This window comes from Salmo salar, chromosome ssa24 (assembly GCF_905237065.1).
Source record: "Salmo salar chromosome ssa24, Ssal_v3.1, whole genome shotgun sequence".
NCBI lineage: Eukaryota > Metazoa > Chordata > Actinopteri > Salmoniformes > Salmonidae > Salmo > Salmo salar.
The window spans coordinates 23,926,271-23,948,485 of NC_059465.1; the positions used below are offsets into that span (position 1 = coordinate 23,926,271).

The 22,215-nt window shown below is 40.7% G+C and overlaps 1 protein-coding gene across 6 annotated transcripts; it reads left to right on the plus strand.

The window, feature by feature from the left end:
* Positions 1-16,396: 16,396 nt before the first annotated feature.
* LOC106585509 (4-hydroxyphenylpyruvate dioxygenase) lies at positions 16,397-20,978 on the plus strand. 6 transcript variants are annotated; one of them, XM_014171792.2, is made up of 15 exons: positions 16,397-16,526; positions 16,786-16,872; positions 17,014-17,040; positions 17,336-17,398; positions 17,745-17,873; positions 17,998-18,040; positions 18,166-18,248; positions 18,450-18,539; positions 18,630-18,733; positions 18,867-18,944; positions 19,354-19,516; positions 19,681-19,752; positions 19,866-19,988; positions 20,169-20,285; positions 20,466-20,978. In XM_014171792.2, exons 2-15 carry the CDS (start codon positions 16,870-16,872, stop codon positions 20,574-20,576), a joined length of 1,206 nt encoding a protein of 401 aa, XP_014027267.1. In that variant the 5' UTR covers positions 16,397-16,526; positions 16,786-16,869; the 3' UTR covers positions 20,577-20,978. The 6 variants fall into 6 exon arrangements, with proteins under 6 accessions (XP_014027267.1, XP_045563029.1, XP_014027266.1 ...); XM_045707073.1 differs by having other exon boundaries at positions 17,769-17,873; XM_014171791.2 differs by having other exon boundaries at positions 16,846-16,872.
* The last annotated feature ends 1,237 nt before the right edge of the window (positions 20,979-22,215 follow it).

Sequence of the window (22,215 nt, forward strand, 5' to 3'; positions counted from 1 at the left end):
TACCTTGTCAGCTCGGGGATTCGATATAAAGTATAAAGTAGTATTAAAGTCATTACTTCAAGTTGCAAATACAAATACAAACTACAAATTACAAACACCTACTCCAATTACATTTCCAGCAGAAACGTTTATGTTGATGAAAATAAACGTATTTTATGAAGCTGCCATCTGCTGACCAAAAAGAGGTAACAGAGCAGTTTGCAATCCCCCACTTTAGTCAGCAGATGGCAGCAAAAGTTGAAGAAAGAAATCCTCCCGCACCCTCAGCGCGAGCCGCGAACCATTTGAACCAATCAACGTCAATTTCCAGATTTAGACTGCGGTTACACACCGTAGTACCACAGATGAGACGATGCGATAGAACGACGAGACAGATATTTCACTGGATGTATAAATGTGAAGCATCCGCCTGGCGTTTCCACTCACTACCAAATATGGTAGTGAAAGGAAGCCCACTGGCTGGCAGAGGGAGAAGATGGAACGATATGAATTTTGGCCGACATTATGCACATTTTGTCATCGATTAAACATTTGCTCTCAATACAGTTTTCTGTTCCCAAACTAAAATCTGTTATGGACAGAGTGGACAGAGTAGACTTTACCCTACACTATATCGTTATTTAGAAGGAGTGCAAAGGCGAATTGAGTCGTTGCACACGCAAATGTCACAGAGTAGGCGTTCCCTAAAGGAAATATGTAGATGATGCTAGAACGCGCCAATAGGATCTCGCTAGCTTGTGCTTGGCTCTACCCCCTCCTTGCTTGTTCTGACCACTATGGCTCGTTTGTTCCCATTGGAAACGACAGGCTTTGTTCTATCTTGGTTCAGTTATAGAAATCTTTGGTAGTACCGTACGAAACATGTTAATTTACTTTTCGTTATGAGAATTAGGTATTGGTTAGGAAAAGCGTGAACTAAAATGCAACTGACTGAAATGATTTAAATATATAGCCCATCCATAATCCTGAAATGAGAGTGACTCAGGCGCAGCAACAGTTTTCACATCAAATCAGATCAAATTTTATTTGACACAAACACATGGTTAGCAGATGTTAATGCGAGTGTAGAGGAATGACTGTGCTTCTAGTTCCGACAATGTAGTAATATCCAACGAGTAATCTAACCTAACAATTTCACAACAACTACCTTATACACACAAGTGTAAAGGAATGAATAAGAATATGTACATAAGAAAAATATATGAATAAGTGATGGTATAGAACGGCATAGGCAAGATGCAGTGGATGGTATAGAGTACAGTATATACATATGAGATGAGTAATGTAGGGTATGTAAACATATAAAAGTGGCATTGTTTAAAGTGCCTAGTGATACATTACATCAAGATGGCAAGATGCAGTAGATGGTACAGAGTACAGTATATACATATGAGATGAGTAATGTAGGGTATGTAAACACTATATGAAGTGGCATTGTTTAAAGTGGCTAGTGATACATTTATTACATACATTTTTCCATTATTAAAGTGGCTGGAGTTGAGTCATTATGTTGGCAGCAGCCACTCAATGTAGTGATGGCTGTTTAACAGTCTGATGGCCTTGAGATAGAAGCTGTTTTTCAGTCTCTCGGTCCCTGCTTTGATGCACCTGTACTGACCTCGCCTGTGTGTGTGTCTCTTCACAGTCCCTGCTGTTCTATAAGGTGTATTTTTACCAGTTTTTTACATCTGATTCTACTGCTTGCATCAGTTACCTGATGTGGAATAAAGTTCCATGTAGCCATGGCTCTATGTAGTACTGTGCGCCTCCCATAGTCTTGACTTGGGGATTGTGAAGAGACCTTTGGTGTCTTATGGGATATGCATGGGTGTCCGAACTGTGTGCTAGTAGTTTAAACAGACACTTCGCATTCAGCATGTCAACACTTCTTACAAAAAAGTGGCTCCCCCACTTTGAGCCATGAGAGACTGACATGTATATTATTAATGTTAGCTCTCCATGTACATTTAAGGGCCAGCCGTGCTGCCCTGTTCTGAGCCAATTTTTACTTTCTGAGGTCCCTCTTTGTGGTAGGTGCGACAAAACTAGGGCCTGTAGGACTTGCCTTGTTGATAGTGTTGTTAAAAAGGCAGAGCAGCGCTTTATTATGGACAGACTTCTCCCCATCTTAGCTACTGTTGTATCAATATGTTTTGACCATGAAAGTTTACAATCCAGGGTAACTCCAAGCAGTCAATCAAATTCAATCAATCAAATGTATTTATAAAGTCCTTTTTACATCAGCTGATGTCACAAAGTGCTATACAGAAACGCAGCCTAAAACCCCAAACAGCAAGCAATGCAGATGTAGAAGCATGGTGGCTAGGAAAAACTCCCTAGAAAGGTAGGAACCTCGGAAGAAACCTATAGAGGAAACAGGCTCTGAGGGGTGGCCAGTCCTATTCTAGCTGTGCCTAGTAGAGATTATAACAGTACATGGCCAAGATGTTCAAACGTTCATAGATGACCAGCAGGGTCAAATAATAACAATCACAGTAGTTGTAGAGGGTGCAACAGGTGAGCACCTCAGGAGTAAATGTCAGTTGGCTTTTCATAGCTGAGCAGGTCAGGGTTCCATAGCCGCAGGCAGAACAGTTGAACAGTTGAAACTGGAGCAGCAGCACGAACAGGTGGACTGGGGACAGCAAGGAGTCATCAGGCCAGGTAGTCCTGAGGCATGGTCCCAGGGCTCAGGTCCTCCGGGAGGGGAGGGAGAGGGAGAGAGAGAGAATTAGAGGGAGCATACTTAAATTCACACAGGACACAGGATAAGACAGGAGAAATACTCCAGATATAACAGACTGACCCTAGCTCCCCGCCACATAAGCTATTGCAGCATAAATACTGGAGGCTGAGACAGGAGGGGTCGGGAGACTAAACCTTAACTTGGCCAATTTCCACATGATTTATTACATTTATTATTTATTATTTATTTAGTTAAGGTTTAGGGTTTAGTTAATGATTTGTCCCAAATACAATGCTTTTAGTTTTTGAAATATTTAGGACTAACTTATTCCTTGCCATCCATTCTGAAACGAACTGCAGGTCTTTGTTAAGTGTTGCAGTGATTTCACTCTCTGTAGTAGCTGACATGTATAGTGTTGAGTCATCCGCATACATAGACACACTGGCTTTACTCAAAGCCAGTGGCATGTCATTAGTAAAGATTGAAAAGAGTAAGGGGCCTAGACAGCTGCCCTTGGGAATTTCCGATTCTACCTGGGTTATGTTGGAGAGGCTTCCATTAAAGAACAACCTCTGTGTTCTGTTAGACAGGCCACTCTTTATCCACAATATAGCAGGAGGTGTAAAGCCATTACACATACTTTTTTCCATCAGCAGACACTGATCAATAATGTCAAAAGCCGCAATGAAGTCTAACAAAACAGCTCCCTGTCACGCCCTGACCTAGGAGAGCTGTGTTTTCTCTGTTTAGCTAGGCCAGGGTGTGATAGGTGGGTGGGCATTCTATGTTCGGTTTTCTATGTTTTGGCCGGGTATGGTTTCCAATCAGAGGCAGGTGTCTATCGTTGTCTCTGATTGGAAGCCATACTTAGGCAGCCTGTTTTTACTTTGTGTTTTGTGGGTAGTTGTTTTCCGTTTCATTGTAAGTACCTGACGCAACTGTCTGCTGTCATTTTTTGTTTAATTTGTAATGTGTTCATTTCTTCATTAAACTCAAGATGAACATATTCCACGCTGCACCATGGTCTACTCATTTTGACGCCTGTGACACTCCCACAATCTTTTTTATCATAAATTTAATTTGTGTAAGTGTCGTGCTTGTTGAATGTCCTTCCCTATAAGCTTGCTGAAATCCGTTGTCAATTTGTTTCCAGTAAAATAGCATTGTTTCTGGTCAAACACAATTTCTTCCAAAAGTTTACTAAGGTTTGGTTGGTCGGCTATTTGTGCCAGTAAAGGGGGCTTTACTATTCTTGGGTAGCGGAATTAATTTTGCTTCCCTCCAGGCCTGAGGGCACACACTTTCTAGTAGGCTTAGATTGAAGATACGGCAAATAGGAGTGGCAATATCATCCGCTATTATCCTCAGAAATTTTCCATCCAAGTTGTCAGACCCCGGTGCTTTGAATCAATGAATGATTCAAAGCTTTTTACTATCATTCTTTATATAATTCATCCTTGTTTCATAGTATAGTTTCTTCATTTTATTCAGTTTAGTCACATGATTTCTCAATTTGCAGTACATTTGCCAATCAGTTGTGCAGCCAGACATATTTGCCATTCCTTTTTGCCTCATCCCTCTCAACCATACAATTTGTCAATTCCTCATCAATCCACGGGGATTTAACAGTTTTTAGTCATTTTCTTAATTGGTGCATGCTTATTAGTAATTGGAATTAGCAATTTCATAAATGTGTCAAGTGCAGTGTCTGGTTGCTCCTCATTACACACAACAGACCAAAAAATATTCTTTACATCAACAACATAGGAATCACTACAAAACTTATTGTATGACCTCTTATACACTAAATTAGGCCCAGCCTTTGGAACTTTGGTTTTCCTAGATACGGGTATTATATTCTGATCACTACATCTAATGGGTTTGGATACTGCTTGAAATCACATTTCTGCAGCATTAGTAAAGCAGTGATCAATACATGTTGATAATTTCATTCCTGTGCTGTTTGTAACTACCCTGGTAGGTTGACTGATAACCTGAACCAGGTTGCAGGCACTGGTTACAGTTTGAAGCTTTTTCTTGAGTGGGCAGCCTGATGAAAGCCAGTCAATAGTTAAATCACCCAGAAAATATAACTATGTTGATATCACATACATTATCAAGCATTTCACACATGTTATCCAGACACTGACTGTTAACACATGGTGGTCTACAGCAACGTCTCACAAAAATGTGCTTACGGTAAGGCAGATGAACCTGTAGCCATATTACTTCAACAGTATTTAACATGAGATCCTCTATAAGCTTCACAGGACTGTGGTTCTGAATATAAACAGCAACACCTCCACCATTGGCATTACTGTATTTTCTGTAGACGTTTATATGCAACATAATATGCAACATTTATATGCAACATAAGTGAAAGTACTATTTCACTTATAGTGAAAATATAATGTAAACAACTGCATCCCACCTGATGTTGAGCCCACCAACTCAACAGGTCTGTGTGGCTGGCTGCACTAACATCAGATAAGGCAGCTTATGAGAAGGTTACATTGGTGCGGCGAGGCTTTTTTGCGATTGTGACGTGGGGGGCAGGTAGGGGCAGAGGTCCACAGGACTGATGGTACTTGGTGTTCAGAGATAGGAGAACAAAGAAGTCTGGATCCTTGAGGAGAAGCAGGGTACTGTTATCCATGGAGGAGATCAAGGTCTCTGATTTAGAGCAAGGCAAGAGGACAATCGGAGGACATGTCTTGGGGGTGAGATTTGTCGTGGTTCTGCTCAGAACTCTGGTCTTACCAGGGCCCAGTAAGGGTGCTGCTGGAAACTTCTTCTTCTCAAGACTTCTGGTCTCTGACTGTACTGCTTGATACAGCCGCTGGAGTACACTATGGGAGTATGTTTGCCTGTTCTGCACCTTGGACTCCAGGCCCTTCAGAGTCTGGCCTGTGTAGACTTGCATTTCTATCCTCAGTTGGGTTATTTGCTCTTTAAACTCACACCTCAGTACCTCTTTACTGGCCTTCAGCTCCTGTTGAAAAAACGCTATAAGCTCCTCCCTTTTGACATCCATCTCACCTGTACACTCGTCTTCCAAAATCTCTGCACCTGCCTTCTCAGTGTCATTGGGGCCGTTCACCAATGCCATCTCCAGCTCTCTGCTTTAGACCTTCTGAACTAGTTCCCGAATGACATTCCTTGGGACGTTCATGCTCAGCTGGGATTTGACCTGCTTGCGCACCTGCTGGATAACAGACCTCGTCTTTGCTTGAGTAGTCCTCTCTGCAGGGATGCAGTCCTCCAAGCCTTCGTCACTGAGTTTGACAGAATTAATTAGGAGAGAGATGGGTTGAGAAACGTCCACTGCTTTGTTAAGAAACTCCTCTCCATCCTGTTCTCCTGGTGTCCCCGCATCCAGTTGCTGTTGTGGTTTATCTGAAGATAACTCACTAATTGTTATACCTCAACTCAGTGCTTGGTCTGTGTTGCTGTCTTGTTCTCCTGCACTAAATAGATACACTGATCTGTAAACTCTGTGACTATACACTGTTCTCTAAGCCCTGGGACTACGAGGGTCTTAATTGCCTGAGGTGTTGTTTATTTCCCCTAAGGGTGTCAAGATGTCATACGAATACACTGCAATCTGCCTCATATTCAGTTATATGAATAGTTCTCACAAACCTGGAATTTGTCACAGGCCTTTGTGTTTAAAGTGAACAATCACTTTTGTATTTTTTAATAGTTTGGATACTTTAGGCTTAGAAATAATAACAGCATTTGTAACACAGTCTAATTGATTAACTAGGCTAAGTCACATTTCACAAAGTCACTGGACCGTCATACAGATACTGTACCTCACCCGATGTCACGGGAAGGCCGAAAAGATCATCAAGGACAACAATCACCCGAGCCACTGTCTGTTCACCCCGCTATCATCCAGAAGGCAAGGTCAGTACAGGTGCATCAAAGCTGGGACCGAGAGACTGAAAAACAGCTTCTATCTCAAAGCCATCAGACAGTTAAATAGCCATCACTAGCACATTAGAGGCTGCGGGCTAAATATATAGACTTGAAATCACTGGCCACTTTAAGAATGGAAGACAAATCACTTTGATAATGTTTACATACATGTATTTTGTATTACTGATCTTATATGTATATACTGTATTCTATTCTACTGTACCTTAGTCTATGCCGCTCTGACATTGCTCATCCATATATTTATATATTCTTAATTCCATTCCTTTACTTAGATTTGTGTACATTGTGGGTATTGTTGTGAAATTGTTAGATATTACTTGTTAAATATTACTGCACTGTTGGAGCTAGAAACACAAGCATTTCGCTACACCCACAATAACACCTGCTAAACACGTGTATGTGACCAATACAATTTGATTTGATACTTTCAGGAGCCATGGGGTATCCAAGTGATCCATTGACTTAGACATAAGGGAACAGGAGGAAAAACCCTACTCTTATAGGCCTATTTCTATTTTGCCCTGTTTATCAAAAGTGTTGGAAAAACTTGTCAATAATCAACTGACTAGCTTTCTTGATGTCTATAGTATTCTCTCTGGTACGCAATCTGGTTTCTGCTCAGGTTATGGATGTGTCACTGCAACCTTAAATGTCCTCAATGATGTCACTATTGCCCTTGATTCTAAGCAATGTTGTGGTGCTATTTTTATTGACTTGGCCAAAGCTTTTGATACGGTAGACCATTCCATTCTTGTGGGCTGGCTAAGGAGAATTGGTGTCTCTGGGGGGTCTTTGGCCTGGTTTGCGAACTACCTCTGTCAAAGAGTGCAGTGTATAAAGTCAGAACATCTGCTGTCTCAGCCACTGCCTGTCGCCAAGGGAGTACCCCAAGGCTCGATCCTAGGCCCCACGCTCTTCTCAATTTACATCAACAACATAGCTCAGGCAGTAGGAAGCTCTCTCATCCATTTATATGCAGATGATAAAGTCATGAACTCAGCTGGCCTCTCCCCGGATTTTGTGTTAAACTCTCTATAACAAAGCTTTCTTAGTGTCCAACAAGCTTTCTCTGCCCTTAACCTTGTTCTGAACACCTCCAAAACAAAGGTAATGTGGTTTGGTAAGAAGAATGCCCCTCTCCCCACAGGTGTGATTACTACCTCTGAGGGTTTAGAGCTTGAGGTGGTCACCTCATACAAGTACTTGGGAGTATGGCTAGACCGTACACTGTCCTTCTTTCAGCACATATCAAAGTTGCAGGCTAAGGTTAAATCTAGACTTGGTTTCTTCTATCGTAATCGCTCCTCTTTCACCCCAGCTGCCAAACGAACCCTGATTCAGATGACCATCCTACCCGTGCTAGATTACGGAGACGTCATTTATAGATCGACAGGTATGTGTGCTCTCGAGCGGCTAGATGTTCGTTACCATTCAGCCATCAGATTTGCCACCAATGCTCCTTATAGGACACATCACTGCACTCTATACTCCTCTGTAAACTGGTCATCTCTGTATACCCGTCGCAAGACCCACTGTTGGATGCTTATTTATAAAACCCTCTTAGGCCTCACTCCCCCTATCTGAGATACCTACTGCAGCCCTCATCCTCCACATACAACATCCGATCTGCCAGTCAAATTCTGTTAAAGGTCCCCAAAGCACACACATCCCTGGGTCGCTCCTCTTTTCAGTTTGCTGCAGCTAGCGACTGGAACGAGCTGCAACAAACACTCAAACTGGACAGTTTTATCTCCATCTCTTCATTCAAAGACTACCAAGCTGTGTTGTCATGTGTTGCTGCCATGCTACAGTGCCTTGCAAAAGTATTCATCCCCTTGGCATTTTTCCTATTTTGTTGCATTACAACCTGTAATTTAAATGGATTTTTATTTGGATATCATGTAATGGACATACATAAAATAGTCCAAAATGGTGAAGTGAAGTTAAAAAAATTACTTGTTTAAAACCTGTTAGGGACAGACGTTCCGCTAGCGGAACGCCTCACCAATATCCAATGGTATAGAGTGGCGTGAATTACAAACACCTCAAAAATGCAAAAACTTCAATTTCTCAAACATATGACTATTTGACACCATTTTAAAGACAAGACTCTCCTTTATCTAACCACATTGCCCGATTTCAAAAAGGCTTTCCAACGAAAGCAAAACATTAGATTATGTCAGGAGAGTACCCTCCCAAAAATAATCACGCAGGCATTTTCAAAGCAAGCATATATGTCACAAAAACCAAAACCACAGCTAAATGCAGCACTAACCTTTGATGATCTTCATCAGATGACACTCCTAGGACATTATGTTATACAATACATGCATGTTTTGTTCAATCAAGTTCATATTTATATCAATATTCTGAGTAGATAGCCCGGCCATCACGGCTAGCTAATTTGACACCCACCAAGTTTGGCCCTCACCAAACTCAGATTTACTATAAGAAAAATTGGATTACCTTTGCTGTTCTTCGTCAGAATGCACTCCCAGGGCTTCTACTTCAACAACAAATGTTGTTTTGGTTCGAAATAATCAGTTTTGTTCGTGCGTTCAAGTCACTATCCAAAGGGTGACGCGCCGGCGTATTTCGTGACAAAAAATTCAAAATATTCCATTACCGTACTTCGAAGCATGTCAAATGCTATTTAAAATACATTTTTATGCTATTTTTCTCGTAAAATAGCGATAATATTCCAACCGGGCGACGTTGTGTTCATTCAAACACTGAAAGAAAAAAATTGAGTCGTCTCGTGCACGCGCGCCTCAGTGTCATTGTTCTCAGAAGGACCACTCACAAAAACCCCTGCTGTTTTTCGCCCAGAGACTGGAGAGCTCTCATTCCACTTTCTGGCGCCTTCCTAGAGCCAATGGAAGCCTTAGAAAATGTCACGTTACAGCAGAGATGCTGTATTTTTTATAGAGATGCCCTAGTAGGAGAACAAATTGTCAGACAGGGCACTTCCTGTATAGAATCTTCTCAGGTTTTGGCCTGCCATATGAGTTCTGTTATACTCACAGACACCATTCAAACAGTTTTAGAAACGGTAGAGTGTTTTCTATCCAAATCTACTAATTATATGCATATTCTAGTTCCTGGGCAGGAGTAGTAACCAGATTAAATCGGGTATGTTTTTTATCCGGACGTGAAAATACTGCCCCCTATCCCAAACAGGTTAAAGAAATTATAAAAAAAATAAAAACGGAAAAGTGGTGCTTGCATATGTATTCACCCCCTTTGCTATGAAGCCCCTAAATAAGATCTGGTGCAACCAATTACCTTCAGAAGTCACATAATTAGTTAAATAAAGTCCACCTGTGTGCAATCTAAATGTCACATGATCTGTCACATGATCTCAGTACATATACACCTGTTCTGAAAGGCCCCAGAGTCTGCAACACCACTAAGTAAGGGGCACCAACAAGCAAGCGGCACCATGAAGACCAAGGAGCTCTCCAAACAGGTCAGGGACAAAGTTGTGGAGAAGTACAGATAAGGGTTGGGTTATAAAAAAATATCCAAAACTTTGAACATCCCACGGAGTACCATTAAATCCATTATTAAAAAACTGAACGAATATGGCACCACAACAAACCTGCCAAGAGAGGGCTGCCCACCAAAACTCACGGACCAGGCAAGGAGGGCATTAATCAGAGAGGCAACAAAGAGACCAAAGATAACCCTGAAGGAGCTGCAAAGCTCCACAGCGGAGATTGGAGTATCTGTCCATAGGACCACTTTAGCCGTACACTCCACAGAGCTGGGCTTTACGGAAGAGTGGCCAGAAAACATGTGGGAGACTCCCCAAACATATGGAAGAAAGTACACTGGTCAGATGAGACTAAAATTGAGCTTTTTGGACATCAAGAAAAATGCAATGTCTGGCGCAAACCCAACACCTCTCATCACCCTGAGAACACCATCCCCACAGTGAAGCACGGTGGTGGCAGTATCATGCTGTGGGGATGTTTTTCATCGGCAGGGACTGGGAAACTGGTCAGAATTGAAGGAATGATGGATGGCGCTAAATACAGGGAAATTCTTGAGGGAAACCTGTTTCAGTCTTCCAGAGATTTGAGACTGGGACGGGGGTTCATCTTCCAGCAGGACAATGACCCTAAGCATACTGCTAAAGCAACACTCGAGTGGTTTAAGGGGAAACATTTAAATGTCTTGGAATGGCCTAGTCAAAGCCCAGACCTCAATCCAATTGAGAATCTGTGGTATGACCTAAAGATTGCTGCACACCAGAGGAACGCATCCAACTTGAAGGAGCTGGAGAAGTTTTGCCTTGAAGAATGGGCAAAAATTAGAATGTCTAGATGTACCAAGCTTATAGAGACATACCCCAAGAGATTTGCAGCTGTAATTGCTGCAAAAGGTGGCTCTATAAAGTATTGACTTTGGGGGGGTGAATAGTTATGCATGCTCAAGTTTTCAGTTTTTTTGTCTTATTTCTTGTTTGTTTCACAATAAAAAATATTTTGCATCTTCAAAGTGGTAGGCATGTTCTGTAAATCAAATGGTAAAAATTCATTTTAATTCCATGTTGTAAGGCAATAAAATAGGAAAAATGCCAGGGGGGTGAATACTTTCGCAAGCCACTGTATGTTGCTGTCTTAGGTCTCTCTTCATGTAGTGTTGTGGTGTCTCTCTTGTCGTGATGTGTGTTTTGTCCTATATTTTTTATTTCTTTATTTTTTTTTATCCCAGACCCATCCCCGCAGTTGGCCTTTTGCCTTTTGGTAGGCCATCATTGTGAATAAGAATTTATTCTTAACTGACTTGCCTAATTAAATAAAGGTTAAATAAAATGAAATAAAAAATGAAATAAAATGTAAGCATTTCACGCCCAATTGTCCCATTCTGACTTGGGTTTTTGCAAATGACCCAAGCCATTTATTGCAAGGCTATCAAACTGATGTTAATACAGTTCGAAAGTCGAAGTCGAAAGTTTACATACAAAGTTCGAAGTCGAAAGTTTACATACACTTAGGTTGGAGTCATTAAAACCTGTTTTTCAACCACTCCACAAATGTATTGTTAACAAACTAGAGTTTTGGCAAGTGGGTTAGGACATCTACTTTGTGCATAACACAAGTAATTTTTCCAACAATTGTTTACAAACAGATTATTTAATTTATAATTCACTGTATCACAATTCCAGTGGGTCAGAAGTTTACATACACTAAGTTGACTGTGCCTTTAAACAGCTTGGAAAATTCCAGAAAACGATGTCATGGCTTTAGAAGCTTCTGACTTGAGTCAATTTAGAAGCTTCATTTGAGTCAATTGGAGGTGTACCTGTGGATGTATTTCAAGTCCTACCATTAAACTCAGTGCCTCTTTGCTTGACATCATGGGAAAATCAAAAGAAATCAGCCAAGACCTCAGAAAATTTATTGTAGACCTCCACAAGTCTGGTTCATCCTTGGGAGCAATTTCCAAACGCCTGAAGGTACCACGTTCATCTGTACAAACATTAGTATGCAAGTTTAAATACCATGGGACCATGCAGCCGTCATACCGCTCAGGAAGGAGACGCGTTCTGTCTCCTAGAGATGAACGTACTTTGGTGCAAAAAGTGTAAATCAATCCTAGAACAACAGCACCTTGGACCTTGTGAAGGACCTTGTGAAGATGCTGGAGGAAACAGATACAAAAGTATCTATATCCACAGTAAAACGAGTTCTATATCAACTTAACCTGAAAGGCCACTCAGCAAGGAAGAAGCCACTGCTCCAAAACTGCCATAAAAAAGCCAGACTACGGTTTGCAACTGCCCATGGGGACAAAGATCGTACTTTTTGGAGAAATGTCCTCTGGTCTGATGAAACAAAAATAGAACTGTTTGGCCATAATGACCATCGTTATGTTTGGAGGAAAAAGGGGGAGGCTTGCAAGCCGAACAACACCATCCCAACTGTGAAGCACGGTAAGGGCAGCATCATGTTGTGGGGGTGCTTTGCTGCAGGAGGGACTGGTGCACTTCACAAAATAGATGGCATCATGAGGATAGAAAATTATGTGGATATATTGAGGCAACATCTCAAGACATCAATCAGGAAGTTAAAGCTTGGTCACAAATGGGTCTTCCAAATGGACAATGACCCCAAGCATACTTCCAAAGTTGTGCCAAAATTGCTTAAGGACAACAAAGTCAAGGTATTGGAGTGGCCATCACAAAGCCCTGTCCTCAATCCTATATAAAATTTGTGGGCAGAACTGAAAAAGTGTGTGCGAGCAAAGAGGCCTATGAACCTGACTCAGCTACACAAGCTCTGTCAGGAGGAATGGGCCAAAATTCACCCAACTTATTGTGGGAAGCATGTGGAAGGCTACCCGACACGTTTGACCCTAGTTAAACAATTTAAAGGCAATGCTACTAAATACTAATTGAGTTTATGTAAACTTCTGACCCACTGGGAATGTGATGAAAGAAATAAAAGATGAAATAAATCGTAACTGACCTAAGACAGGGAATTTTTACTCTGATTAAATGTCAGGAATTGTGAAAAAAACTTGAGTTTAAATGTATTTGGCTAAGGTGTATGTAAACTTCTGACTTCAACTGTATTCGTTTTTCCTAAACTGCCTGTATTGAACATATTTAGATGATGTATTTGGATTATGTCGTTATATATCGTATGTGAATTAGACAATAATGTAATATTTGTGTCTTTTCTCGATCAGTTGACTTAAAACATAGAATAAGCGGAAATCAGTAGGCATTGTGTCTAGACAATGAACAATCCTTCTTTATTTTAAAGGCATGCTCCGGAACTTTAGTGACTAGAGTTTTTTAAGCCTCTCGCTTTGGGCTAGGTGTGTCAATTTGTAGTTCATACATGCATTATTTATGAGCAGAATTACTGTCTTACCTCAATTAGCCATGAAATCCCTAGTTGTGCGGTGCCATTTTCCCTACATTTTCCCCTAAGTGGGCCATCCCCCCAGCAATTCAAGTTCCAGCCAATGAGCTTCAGCCCCTTGCCATTTTTTGAGTGACAGCTAGCAAGATGCACACACAGCAAAGTGAGAGAGAGAGAGCAATGACGTGGTGCACATATCTGATAATATGTGACGTAGTACGCAATTTTCGGGGACAGAATGTAAAGAGTAACCATCTACCACTCCAACATCACACTGTTGTGTGAGCAGCACCATCATCATTTGCTGTCTCTAATTGCATCTCTTGACAGCAAAAGGCCTCCTGGTATTAGTAAGAAAAACAAACCACATCAAGGACAGTTGCAGAGGGAGGGTGTCAAATGCTAATTAGTGTGACATTGCACTTTCATTAATCAAATCAAATCAAATTGTATTTGTCACATGCGCTGAACACAACAGGTGTAGACTTTACTGTGAAATGCTTACTTACTAGCCCTTTCCCAGCAATGCAGTGTTAAAAAGTAAGAAACATTTGCTACAAATAAAAAAGGTTACACAATAGTTACAGAATAAAAGAACAGTAAAGAGACTATATACACGGAGGATCGGTACCGAGTCAATGTACAGGTGTATGAGGTAGTTGAGGTAATTGAGGTAATATGTACATGTAGGTTGGGCTAAAAGTAACTAGGCAATCAGGATAGATAATAAACAGAGGAGCAGCAGCGTATATGAAGAGTGTGAAAGAGTGAAAGTGTGTGTGTGTGTGTTGGGTGTCTGTGAAGTATGTGTGCGTGTGTGGGTAGATTCCAGTGAGTATGCATAGAGCCGGTGCAAGAGAGTCAGTGTAAATAAAAAGGGGGTCAATGCAAATAGTCATGACCAGCTTTTCAATGCATTTCATGGCTACAAATGTGAGTGCATGGGGCGATAGTCATTTAGACAGGTTACCTTGGCATTCTTGGGCACAGGAACATGCTTGAAACATGTAGATATTACAGACTGGATCATGGATAGGTTGAAAATGTCAGTGAAGACACTTGCCAGTTGTTCAGTGCATGCTCTTGAGTATGCGTCCTTGTAATCCATCTGGCCCTGCGGCCTTGTGAATGTTAACTTGTTTAAAGGTCTTACTCACATCGGGTACGGAGAGCACCCTCACACAGTCGTACAGAACAGCTGGTACTCTCATGGAGGGTTCAGTGTTTCTAGCTTCGAAGCGACTATAGAAGGCAAATTTTCTCGTCTGGTAGGCTCGCGTCACTAGGCAGCTCATGGCTGAGTTTCCCTTTGTAATCCGTGATAGTTTGCAAGCCCTGCCACATCCGACGAGCGTCAGAGCCGGTGTAGTAGAATTCGATCTTAGTCCTGTATTGACATTTTGCCTGTTTGATGGTTCATCCGAGGGCGTAGCAAGATTTCTTATAAGCGTCTGGATTTGTGTCCCGCACCTTGAAAGCAGCTGCTCTAGGCTTTAGCTCAGTGTGGATGTGGCCTGTAATCCATGGCTTCTGGTTGGGATATGCACAGGGTTGGGATACTTAAGGAGAATTGTTCTACAGACAGTATCTGTGTTCTACAGAATCTCTGGGTACATATTGTTACACCAGAGAGCTTGCATGGTCAAACGTCAAATAGGGGTTGCTTATATTCCGCACCTCTCTGGTTCAGAGGGGTTGGGTTAAATGCGGAAGACACATTTCAGTTGAAGACATTCAGTTGTACAACTGGCTAGGTATCCCCCCTCTCCCTTTCCCTATATTTGTCTTGTTTCACACATGTACATGTGTATAACCTGTACAGTGTGTTGGGGGGAAATGGAAATTCGTTTTTTGCATATACCACTCGCCCTGGGACTGGGGTCACGGCCAGAGATCAGCCATTATTGATGGCGACCCTGGAGCAATAAGGGTTAAGTGCCTTGCTCAAGGGCAGATTGACAGATTTCACCTAGTCGGCTTGGGATTCGAACTAGCAACCTTTTGGTAACTGGCCCAACGCTCTGACCACCTGTCGGATAGTGTCACTTATTTCTCGAAAACTGAGTCCTATGAATACAAGGGGTCAGTCAGTGTAATGACCATATGCTTGAAGGAAATTACAGGGTTATGAAATGCATTGTTTCATTGATGTACTTAATTCTATTCACCCCCATTGGGACATAAAGCCACATGGCTGTAAAAAAAAAAGACAATATAATAATCACTATGACAAGGTGCAACCTCTTGTTGTGTCGATCTGGTGGACTCTAAGAAACTTAAGCTGCTCACTATCTAGGAAGCAATGAATAGCTCTTTCTGCTGTAGTGAAATTCGACAATCTGCCAAATGTCATCTTCTGTAGGAATAATACATTTTTCAGCAGCCTTCCCATTACATTTACACACTAGGGTTACATGGTGTCCCCATTTATGCAGGAATCTAAACAAGTTATTCCCATCCCATTTTGAGACTATTAGGTCACTTGAGGAGAAGAACTGTTGTGTTGTAGTGTGTCATATTCACTACTAAGTAAATCAGTTGTGCGAGCTGTCAATATTGGCACATTGGGCAAAAGTACATTGTATTCACACACACCAATAGATCAATGAAACATCTCTGGAAGAACCATTTTCATACAAATGTTGATGATAAAGGATTTATAAAGAATGATGCAAGAGGTATAAAACACTTTCTCATACATTCATTAGGCCTACTAATTTATTAACAGATTAGGCCACTGATTGTGAAAAGGGGAGGGGGGCTATTGTAGCCTACCAATAGTAATTACTGCAATGGTCCACAATAAGCATAAACTTGTTTCATGTCAAAATTGTGGATGACTGACTCCAACATACTTCCCAACGAACAGCCAATAGGAAACCTCAATGAGTGAACCTCCTCTCGAGACTAAATACAAACACATGGCCTGACTGTTGAAATGGTTGGGAGTGCATTATGTCTGTGTCTTTGCATTTCAGTTTGAAATATAACATAAGAATTTGGGTGTTTGAGTAGAGAAGGTAAGTCCGTGCTTTTCTGATATTATTTGATATTATATGTGATGTACACACCTATAAGTTATGAGATTCACCTAATATAAACTTTCGGTATAAAATGTCTTCAAAGCTCTATGCAGAGTCAAGCGTTCGATAACTATTATTTGTTTATGTATATTATGATGCGACATGATTGTGTAAGCTAAAGTGAGCATCACTGTTCTTCTCTATCTTTCTCTTTCTCTCCCACTCTCCTCCTCCTCGAACACCGGGGGCGTGGAAGTTCGAACTTGATTCTGAACGTTTAAACACTCAACTTTATTGTACTGATTTTCTTTTCAAGCAGTTGAAAGGCTAAGGGTACAAGATGGTAAGATAAAATATATATTTCCTCGAAAATTGTCTTATTCAATATCTTATTTCAATTTCACATGACAAGATTTTTGAGCTATTGAAAGAACGGTCTTTAACGTTAATGCTGATGTGTAATGTTTTGTATCTATCTATTTAGACTACCTACATGGACAGAGGTGAAAAGGTTAGTCCTTTAGTTACTCGTATTTTTGAATTGCCCATAGACATTTAAATGACCACATAATTATTATTAGGACTTTCAACAAGTTCAAAGTATGATTCAGTAGTTGAGAAACTTAAAAATGTATTTAAAATGTGTAAATTGCCTACCAATATGTTTAAATGCGCAATAATATTTAAGAATATTATTATATTATCTAAGAATTTGTAATTGCTATGTCATAAATGAATGAATGGGCTGATGCTAAGTGTCCCCCCCCTTACATACCGGTATTAAATTGTTTTGGATTTGTTCATAGCACGACCACGGCAAGTTCGTCTGTTTCGACCACATCACATTCTGGGTTGGAAATGCCAAACAGGTATGAGAATCATATGCTATTATGGTTGTTTTTCACTTTTTTTGCATGTGGTAAATATTTTCCTGAACGTTCTCCAAGTTAAAGGAGTGTTCACTGAGGGGTGGCTATTGGCTCTCTTAAGGGGTGGGGGAATTAGGCATGAAACCTCAGAGTAGACCCCACCATTCTCCCTGCTCTTAATTTGATCCAGAAGCTGTAGGTTTTCCACACCATCACCAGGAGGTGGCACTACCACCACAGTCCTTTACTGTTCACAACATACTATAGAACGGTTATTAAGATTTCTAGCCTGATAGTAAATGTACAAATATTGTATTGCTTGGCGATTGATTGTGAGTGGCAATAGTGTTTTTTCTTCCTGTTTCAACAGGCAGCATCTTACTATTGTAACAAGCTTGGATTTGAACCGTTGGCCTACCAGGGTTTAGAGACAGGCTGCCGTGATGTGGTGTCCCATGTGGTCAAACAAGACAAGGTGGGCAGAGTTGGCATTCTGAATTCATTATGGCACATGTTTATAATAGTGAGGTAACTTGATACAAGTGATGGAGGTCCTTGGTTGTACACCATGTAACTTTTTGGCTCTTTTTCTTTCACAGATTATTTATGTATTCGCATCTGCCCTCAATCCTGCAAACAAAGGTACAGTATGACACAAAAATGTCATCCTTCATGTCGTTAGATATGATGAGATTGGCTGTCACTGACTAGTGTGCTACTTCACTCACTCCGATTTGAGTATACTTTTATCCATCTCCTTTATTCAGAAATGGGGGAGCATTTGGTCAAACATGGGGATGGAGCCAAGGATATTGCATTCACTGTGGAGAACTGTGATTACCTTGTGCAGGTACCATAGCAGGCTTACCATTTAAACCAATATCACTGCTCTTTCTGGAATGAGGAGAATACCTTTTTCCTAATGAGATGGGTTAAAAATATTTTGTTGGATTGTAATCGTTTTCTTTGATTTATTGAAAATATTATTATTTTTTAATCTTCCTTGATCTTCATCACATGCAGATGTTTATCTGTCTATTATACTCTTCAGAAAGCCAGAGAGCGTGGTGCCATCATAGTGAAAGAGCCGTATGTACTGGAGGACAAATATGGCAGGGTAAAACTAGCTGTTCTTCAGACGGTAAGTCTATCAATATCTGGTGAAACTGAGTGCCGAAAAGTAGATTTACAGTATGCTCAAGATTTTGGATTTTCTCTTATATCTCTATAGTATGGGGACACCACACACACATTTGTGGAGAGGACTGCCTACAATGGGCTGTTCCTCCCAGGGTTCCATACTCCTCTCCACCGGGACCCCTTGTTGGCCAAGCTGTGAGTATGAACAATTTTATCTGGTGTTAGAGATGAGAGTGCTCTTTTCAGACCATTGTAAACAAGACAGAAATCGAGTGACTGTTTCAGTTAAACAGTTGACATCACTGTGAGGCCTTATCTAACGTTACAGACCCAGTGGATTACTGAACTTCATTGACCATGTTGTGGGGAACCAGCCGGATGATGAGATGGTGCCTGTAGTGGAATGGTAAGCCTAGCCTAGGGCACAGGGATGTATTAACACACACACTGGCCTGTACATTTTATTCCAGACAAAAACATCCATGAACATCAGAGTTCTTCTACCACACACTGAATGCAGTATAAAAAAACAGCAATGGGAGGATGGGGGAGGTGTCAGTATTATGTAACCCAGGCTGTTTGGCATAGGCCAGATGCTACTATGACTTGACAGTTTTTGAGCTGGGTCCCTGGGGGTCCCCACATCTGGAGTCAGTTAGAGCTCCACCATGCAGCTCTGAGATAAAAAAAATAAAAAAAAACAGGGATGGGTTTGATCTCTGAAGGGAAGAGGGCTGTAGGATAGATATATTGTGGTCTCTCACCTGTCCATCCAACACACAGGGGTTCCTGAGGAGTAGGTTTTGTTTCCATAGGTACCAGAAAAACCTGCTCTTCCACCGGTTCTGGTCAGTAGACGACAAGCAGCTGCAGACAGACTTCAGTGCACTACGCTCCATTGTTGTGGCCAATTATGAAGAGACAGTGAAGATGCCCATTAATGAGCCAGCCATGGGTAAACGCAAGTCCCAGATCCAGGCAAGTCATCGCCATGTTATTCAATATATAATATATGAACTATGTAAAGAGGTGTTTACCAACGTAACAGACATGCCATTGTCATCCATACACATATTCAGTACTGTACCTTTCAAAAACTCAGCATTACAAAAAAAGTAATGAGTAGAACTTGGACTTAGCAGGAGTATGTGGAGTACTATGGTGGCCCAGGTGTCCAGCACATCGCCATGAACACATCAGACATCATCACCGCAGTAAGTCTTTTCACACATTAAGGCTAAGCTCAACCTGATTACTTTTACATACACATTAATGGAAGATGGAAGACTGAAAGATTGGTGTGGTTAGTATATTCTCTTTGTTGTAGATCCGTAACCTGAAGGAGCGTGGCATGGAGTTTATGTGTGTGCCAGACACCTACTACCAGCTGCTGAGAAAGAATCTCCAACAATCGCAAGTCAGGGTCACTGAGGACCTGGACATTCTGGAGGTCAGAGACACAATTTTCTCTGATGTTTTAATAAATGTTTCAATGATTTATTATATTTCAATTATCTAAATACCTGATGGTTATTTGCATTATAATGATAATTCAGTTCATTTGAACTTCTATGGTAGGTTCTTAGCTACTGAGCCAGACAAGCACTCTTATGTCCTATTGCTCTGACAGGAGCTGAAGATCTTAGTGGATTTTGATGACAACGGCTACCTGCTCCAGATCTTCACCAAGCCTGTTCAGGACCGTCCCACAGTGTTCCTGGAGGTCATTCAGAGACACAACCATCAGGTGAGAGGAGCAGGAGATTTCAGATAGCCTTACCAATTAAACAATATATAACCAGTTTGATTTTAGGACTTTGTTAGTGTATTTAAACAATTTACAGTATGTAATGATGATAAAGATTGATTTCCAGATCTACATTTAGACTGAAAACTATGTGAAAACATGTCTTTGTACTCTTCCTAGGGCTTTGGTGCAGGCAACTTCAAGGCTCTTTTCGAGGCCATCGAGGCAGACCAGAACGCTAGAGGGAACTTGACTATCCTGACCCCTAATGGCGTGTCTAACCAAATTTGATGTACCTCTCTGATTTACACGATTGATATAATGTCTATTATCTCTGAAGCTTACATTTAATTTAGAAATATTGAAAATAATTTGTTCAACAATTTATATCTGAGGTGAACCAGAATCTAGTTGAATGACTTTGATGGATAAATTGCTGCTCTATGCACACACTATTCAAATTTAAATTATGATTGACATGCCTTCTGGAGTCAAAGGTAGGAATGATTGTTAATTATTCAAATAATATAGTGACGCTAAAATAACATAAAAAATATATTTTACTTGATGCCAATTTTAAATACAGTGATTTCAGAAAGTATTCATACCCCTTGACTTATTCCACATTTTGTTGTGTTACAGCCTGAATTCAAAATGGATTAAATAAAGAAAAAATTGTCACCCGGCTACAAACATGTTTATAGACATTTTTGAAAATGTATTAAAAATGAAACACAGAAATATCTAATTTACATAAGAATGTTAGAATCACATTTGGCAGCGATTACAGCTGTGAGTATTTCTGGGTCTCTAAGAGCTTTGCACAACTGGATTGCACAATATTTGTATATTATTATTTTTTTAATTCTTCAACCTCTGTCAAGTTGGTTGTTGATCACTGCTAGACAGCCATTTTCAAGTCTTGCCATAGATTTTCAAGTCGATTTAAAGTCAAAACTGTAACTAAGTCACTCAGGAACATTCAATGTCGTCTAGGTAAGCAACTCCAGTGTATATTTGGCATTGTTTTTTAGGTTATTGTCCTGCTGAAAGGTGAATTTGTCTCCCAGTGTCTGTTGGAAAGCAGACTGAACCAGATTTTCCTCTAGGATTTTGCCTATGCTTAGCTCTATTACGTTCCTTTTTATCCTAAAAAACTCCTTAGTCCTTGCCGATGACAAGCATACTCATAACATGATGCAGCAACCACCATGCTTGAAAATATGAAGAGTGGTACTCAGTGATGTGTTGGATTTGCCCCAAACATAACGCTTTGTATTCAGGACATAAAGTACATTTCTTTGCTACATTTTTTGCAGTTTTACGTTAGTGCTTCATTGCAAACAGGATGCATGTTTTGGAATATTTATATTTTGTACAGGCGTCCTTCTTTTCACTCTGTCATTTAGGTTAGTATTGCGGAGTAACTACAATGTTGTTGATCCATCCTCAGTCCTATCACAGCCATTAAACTCTGTAACTGTTTTAAAGTCACCATTGGCCTCATGGTGAAATCCCTAAGCGGTTTTCTTCCTCTCTGGCAACTGAGTTAGGAAAGACGCCTGAATCTTTGTAGTGACTGGGTGTATTGATACACCATCCGAAGTGTAATTAATAACTTCACCACGCTCAAAGGGATATTCAATGTCTGCTTTTTTTGTTTTGTTTTTACCCATCTTCCAATAGTTGCCCTTCTTTGCGACACATTGGAAAACTTCCCTGGTTGAATCTGTGTTTGAAATTCACTGCTCGACTGAGGGACCTTACAGATAATTGTATGTGAGAGATGAGGTAGTCATTTAAAAGTCATGTTAAACAGTATTATTGCACTTAGACTGAGGCCATGCAGCTTACTATGTGACTTCTTAAGCAAGTTCTACTAAGTTCTACTCCTGAACATATTTAGGCTTGCCATAACAAATGGGTTGAA

Coding starts and splice junctions, on each gene's coding strand:
- LOC106585509 (XM_014171792.2), top strand. Junction 17,041..17,335: donor ACATGGACAGAGGTGAAAAG/GTTAGTCCTTTA, acceptor ATTTGTTCATAG/CACGACCACGGCAAGTTCGT. Junction 19,517..19,680: donor AACGCAAGTCCCAGATCCAG/GCAAGTCATCGC, acceptor TGGACTTAGCAG/GAGTATGTGGAGTACTATGG.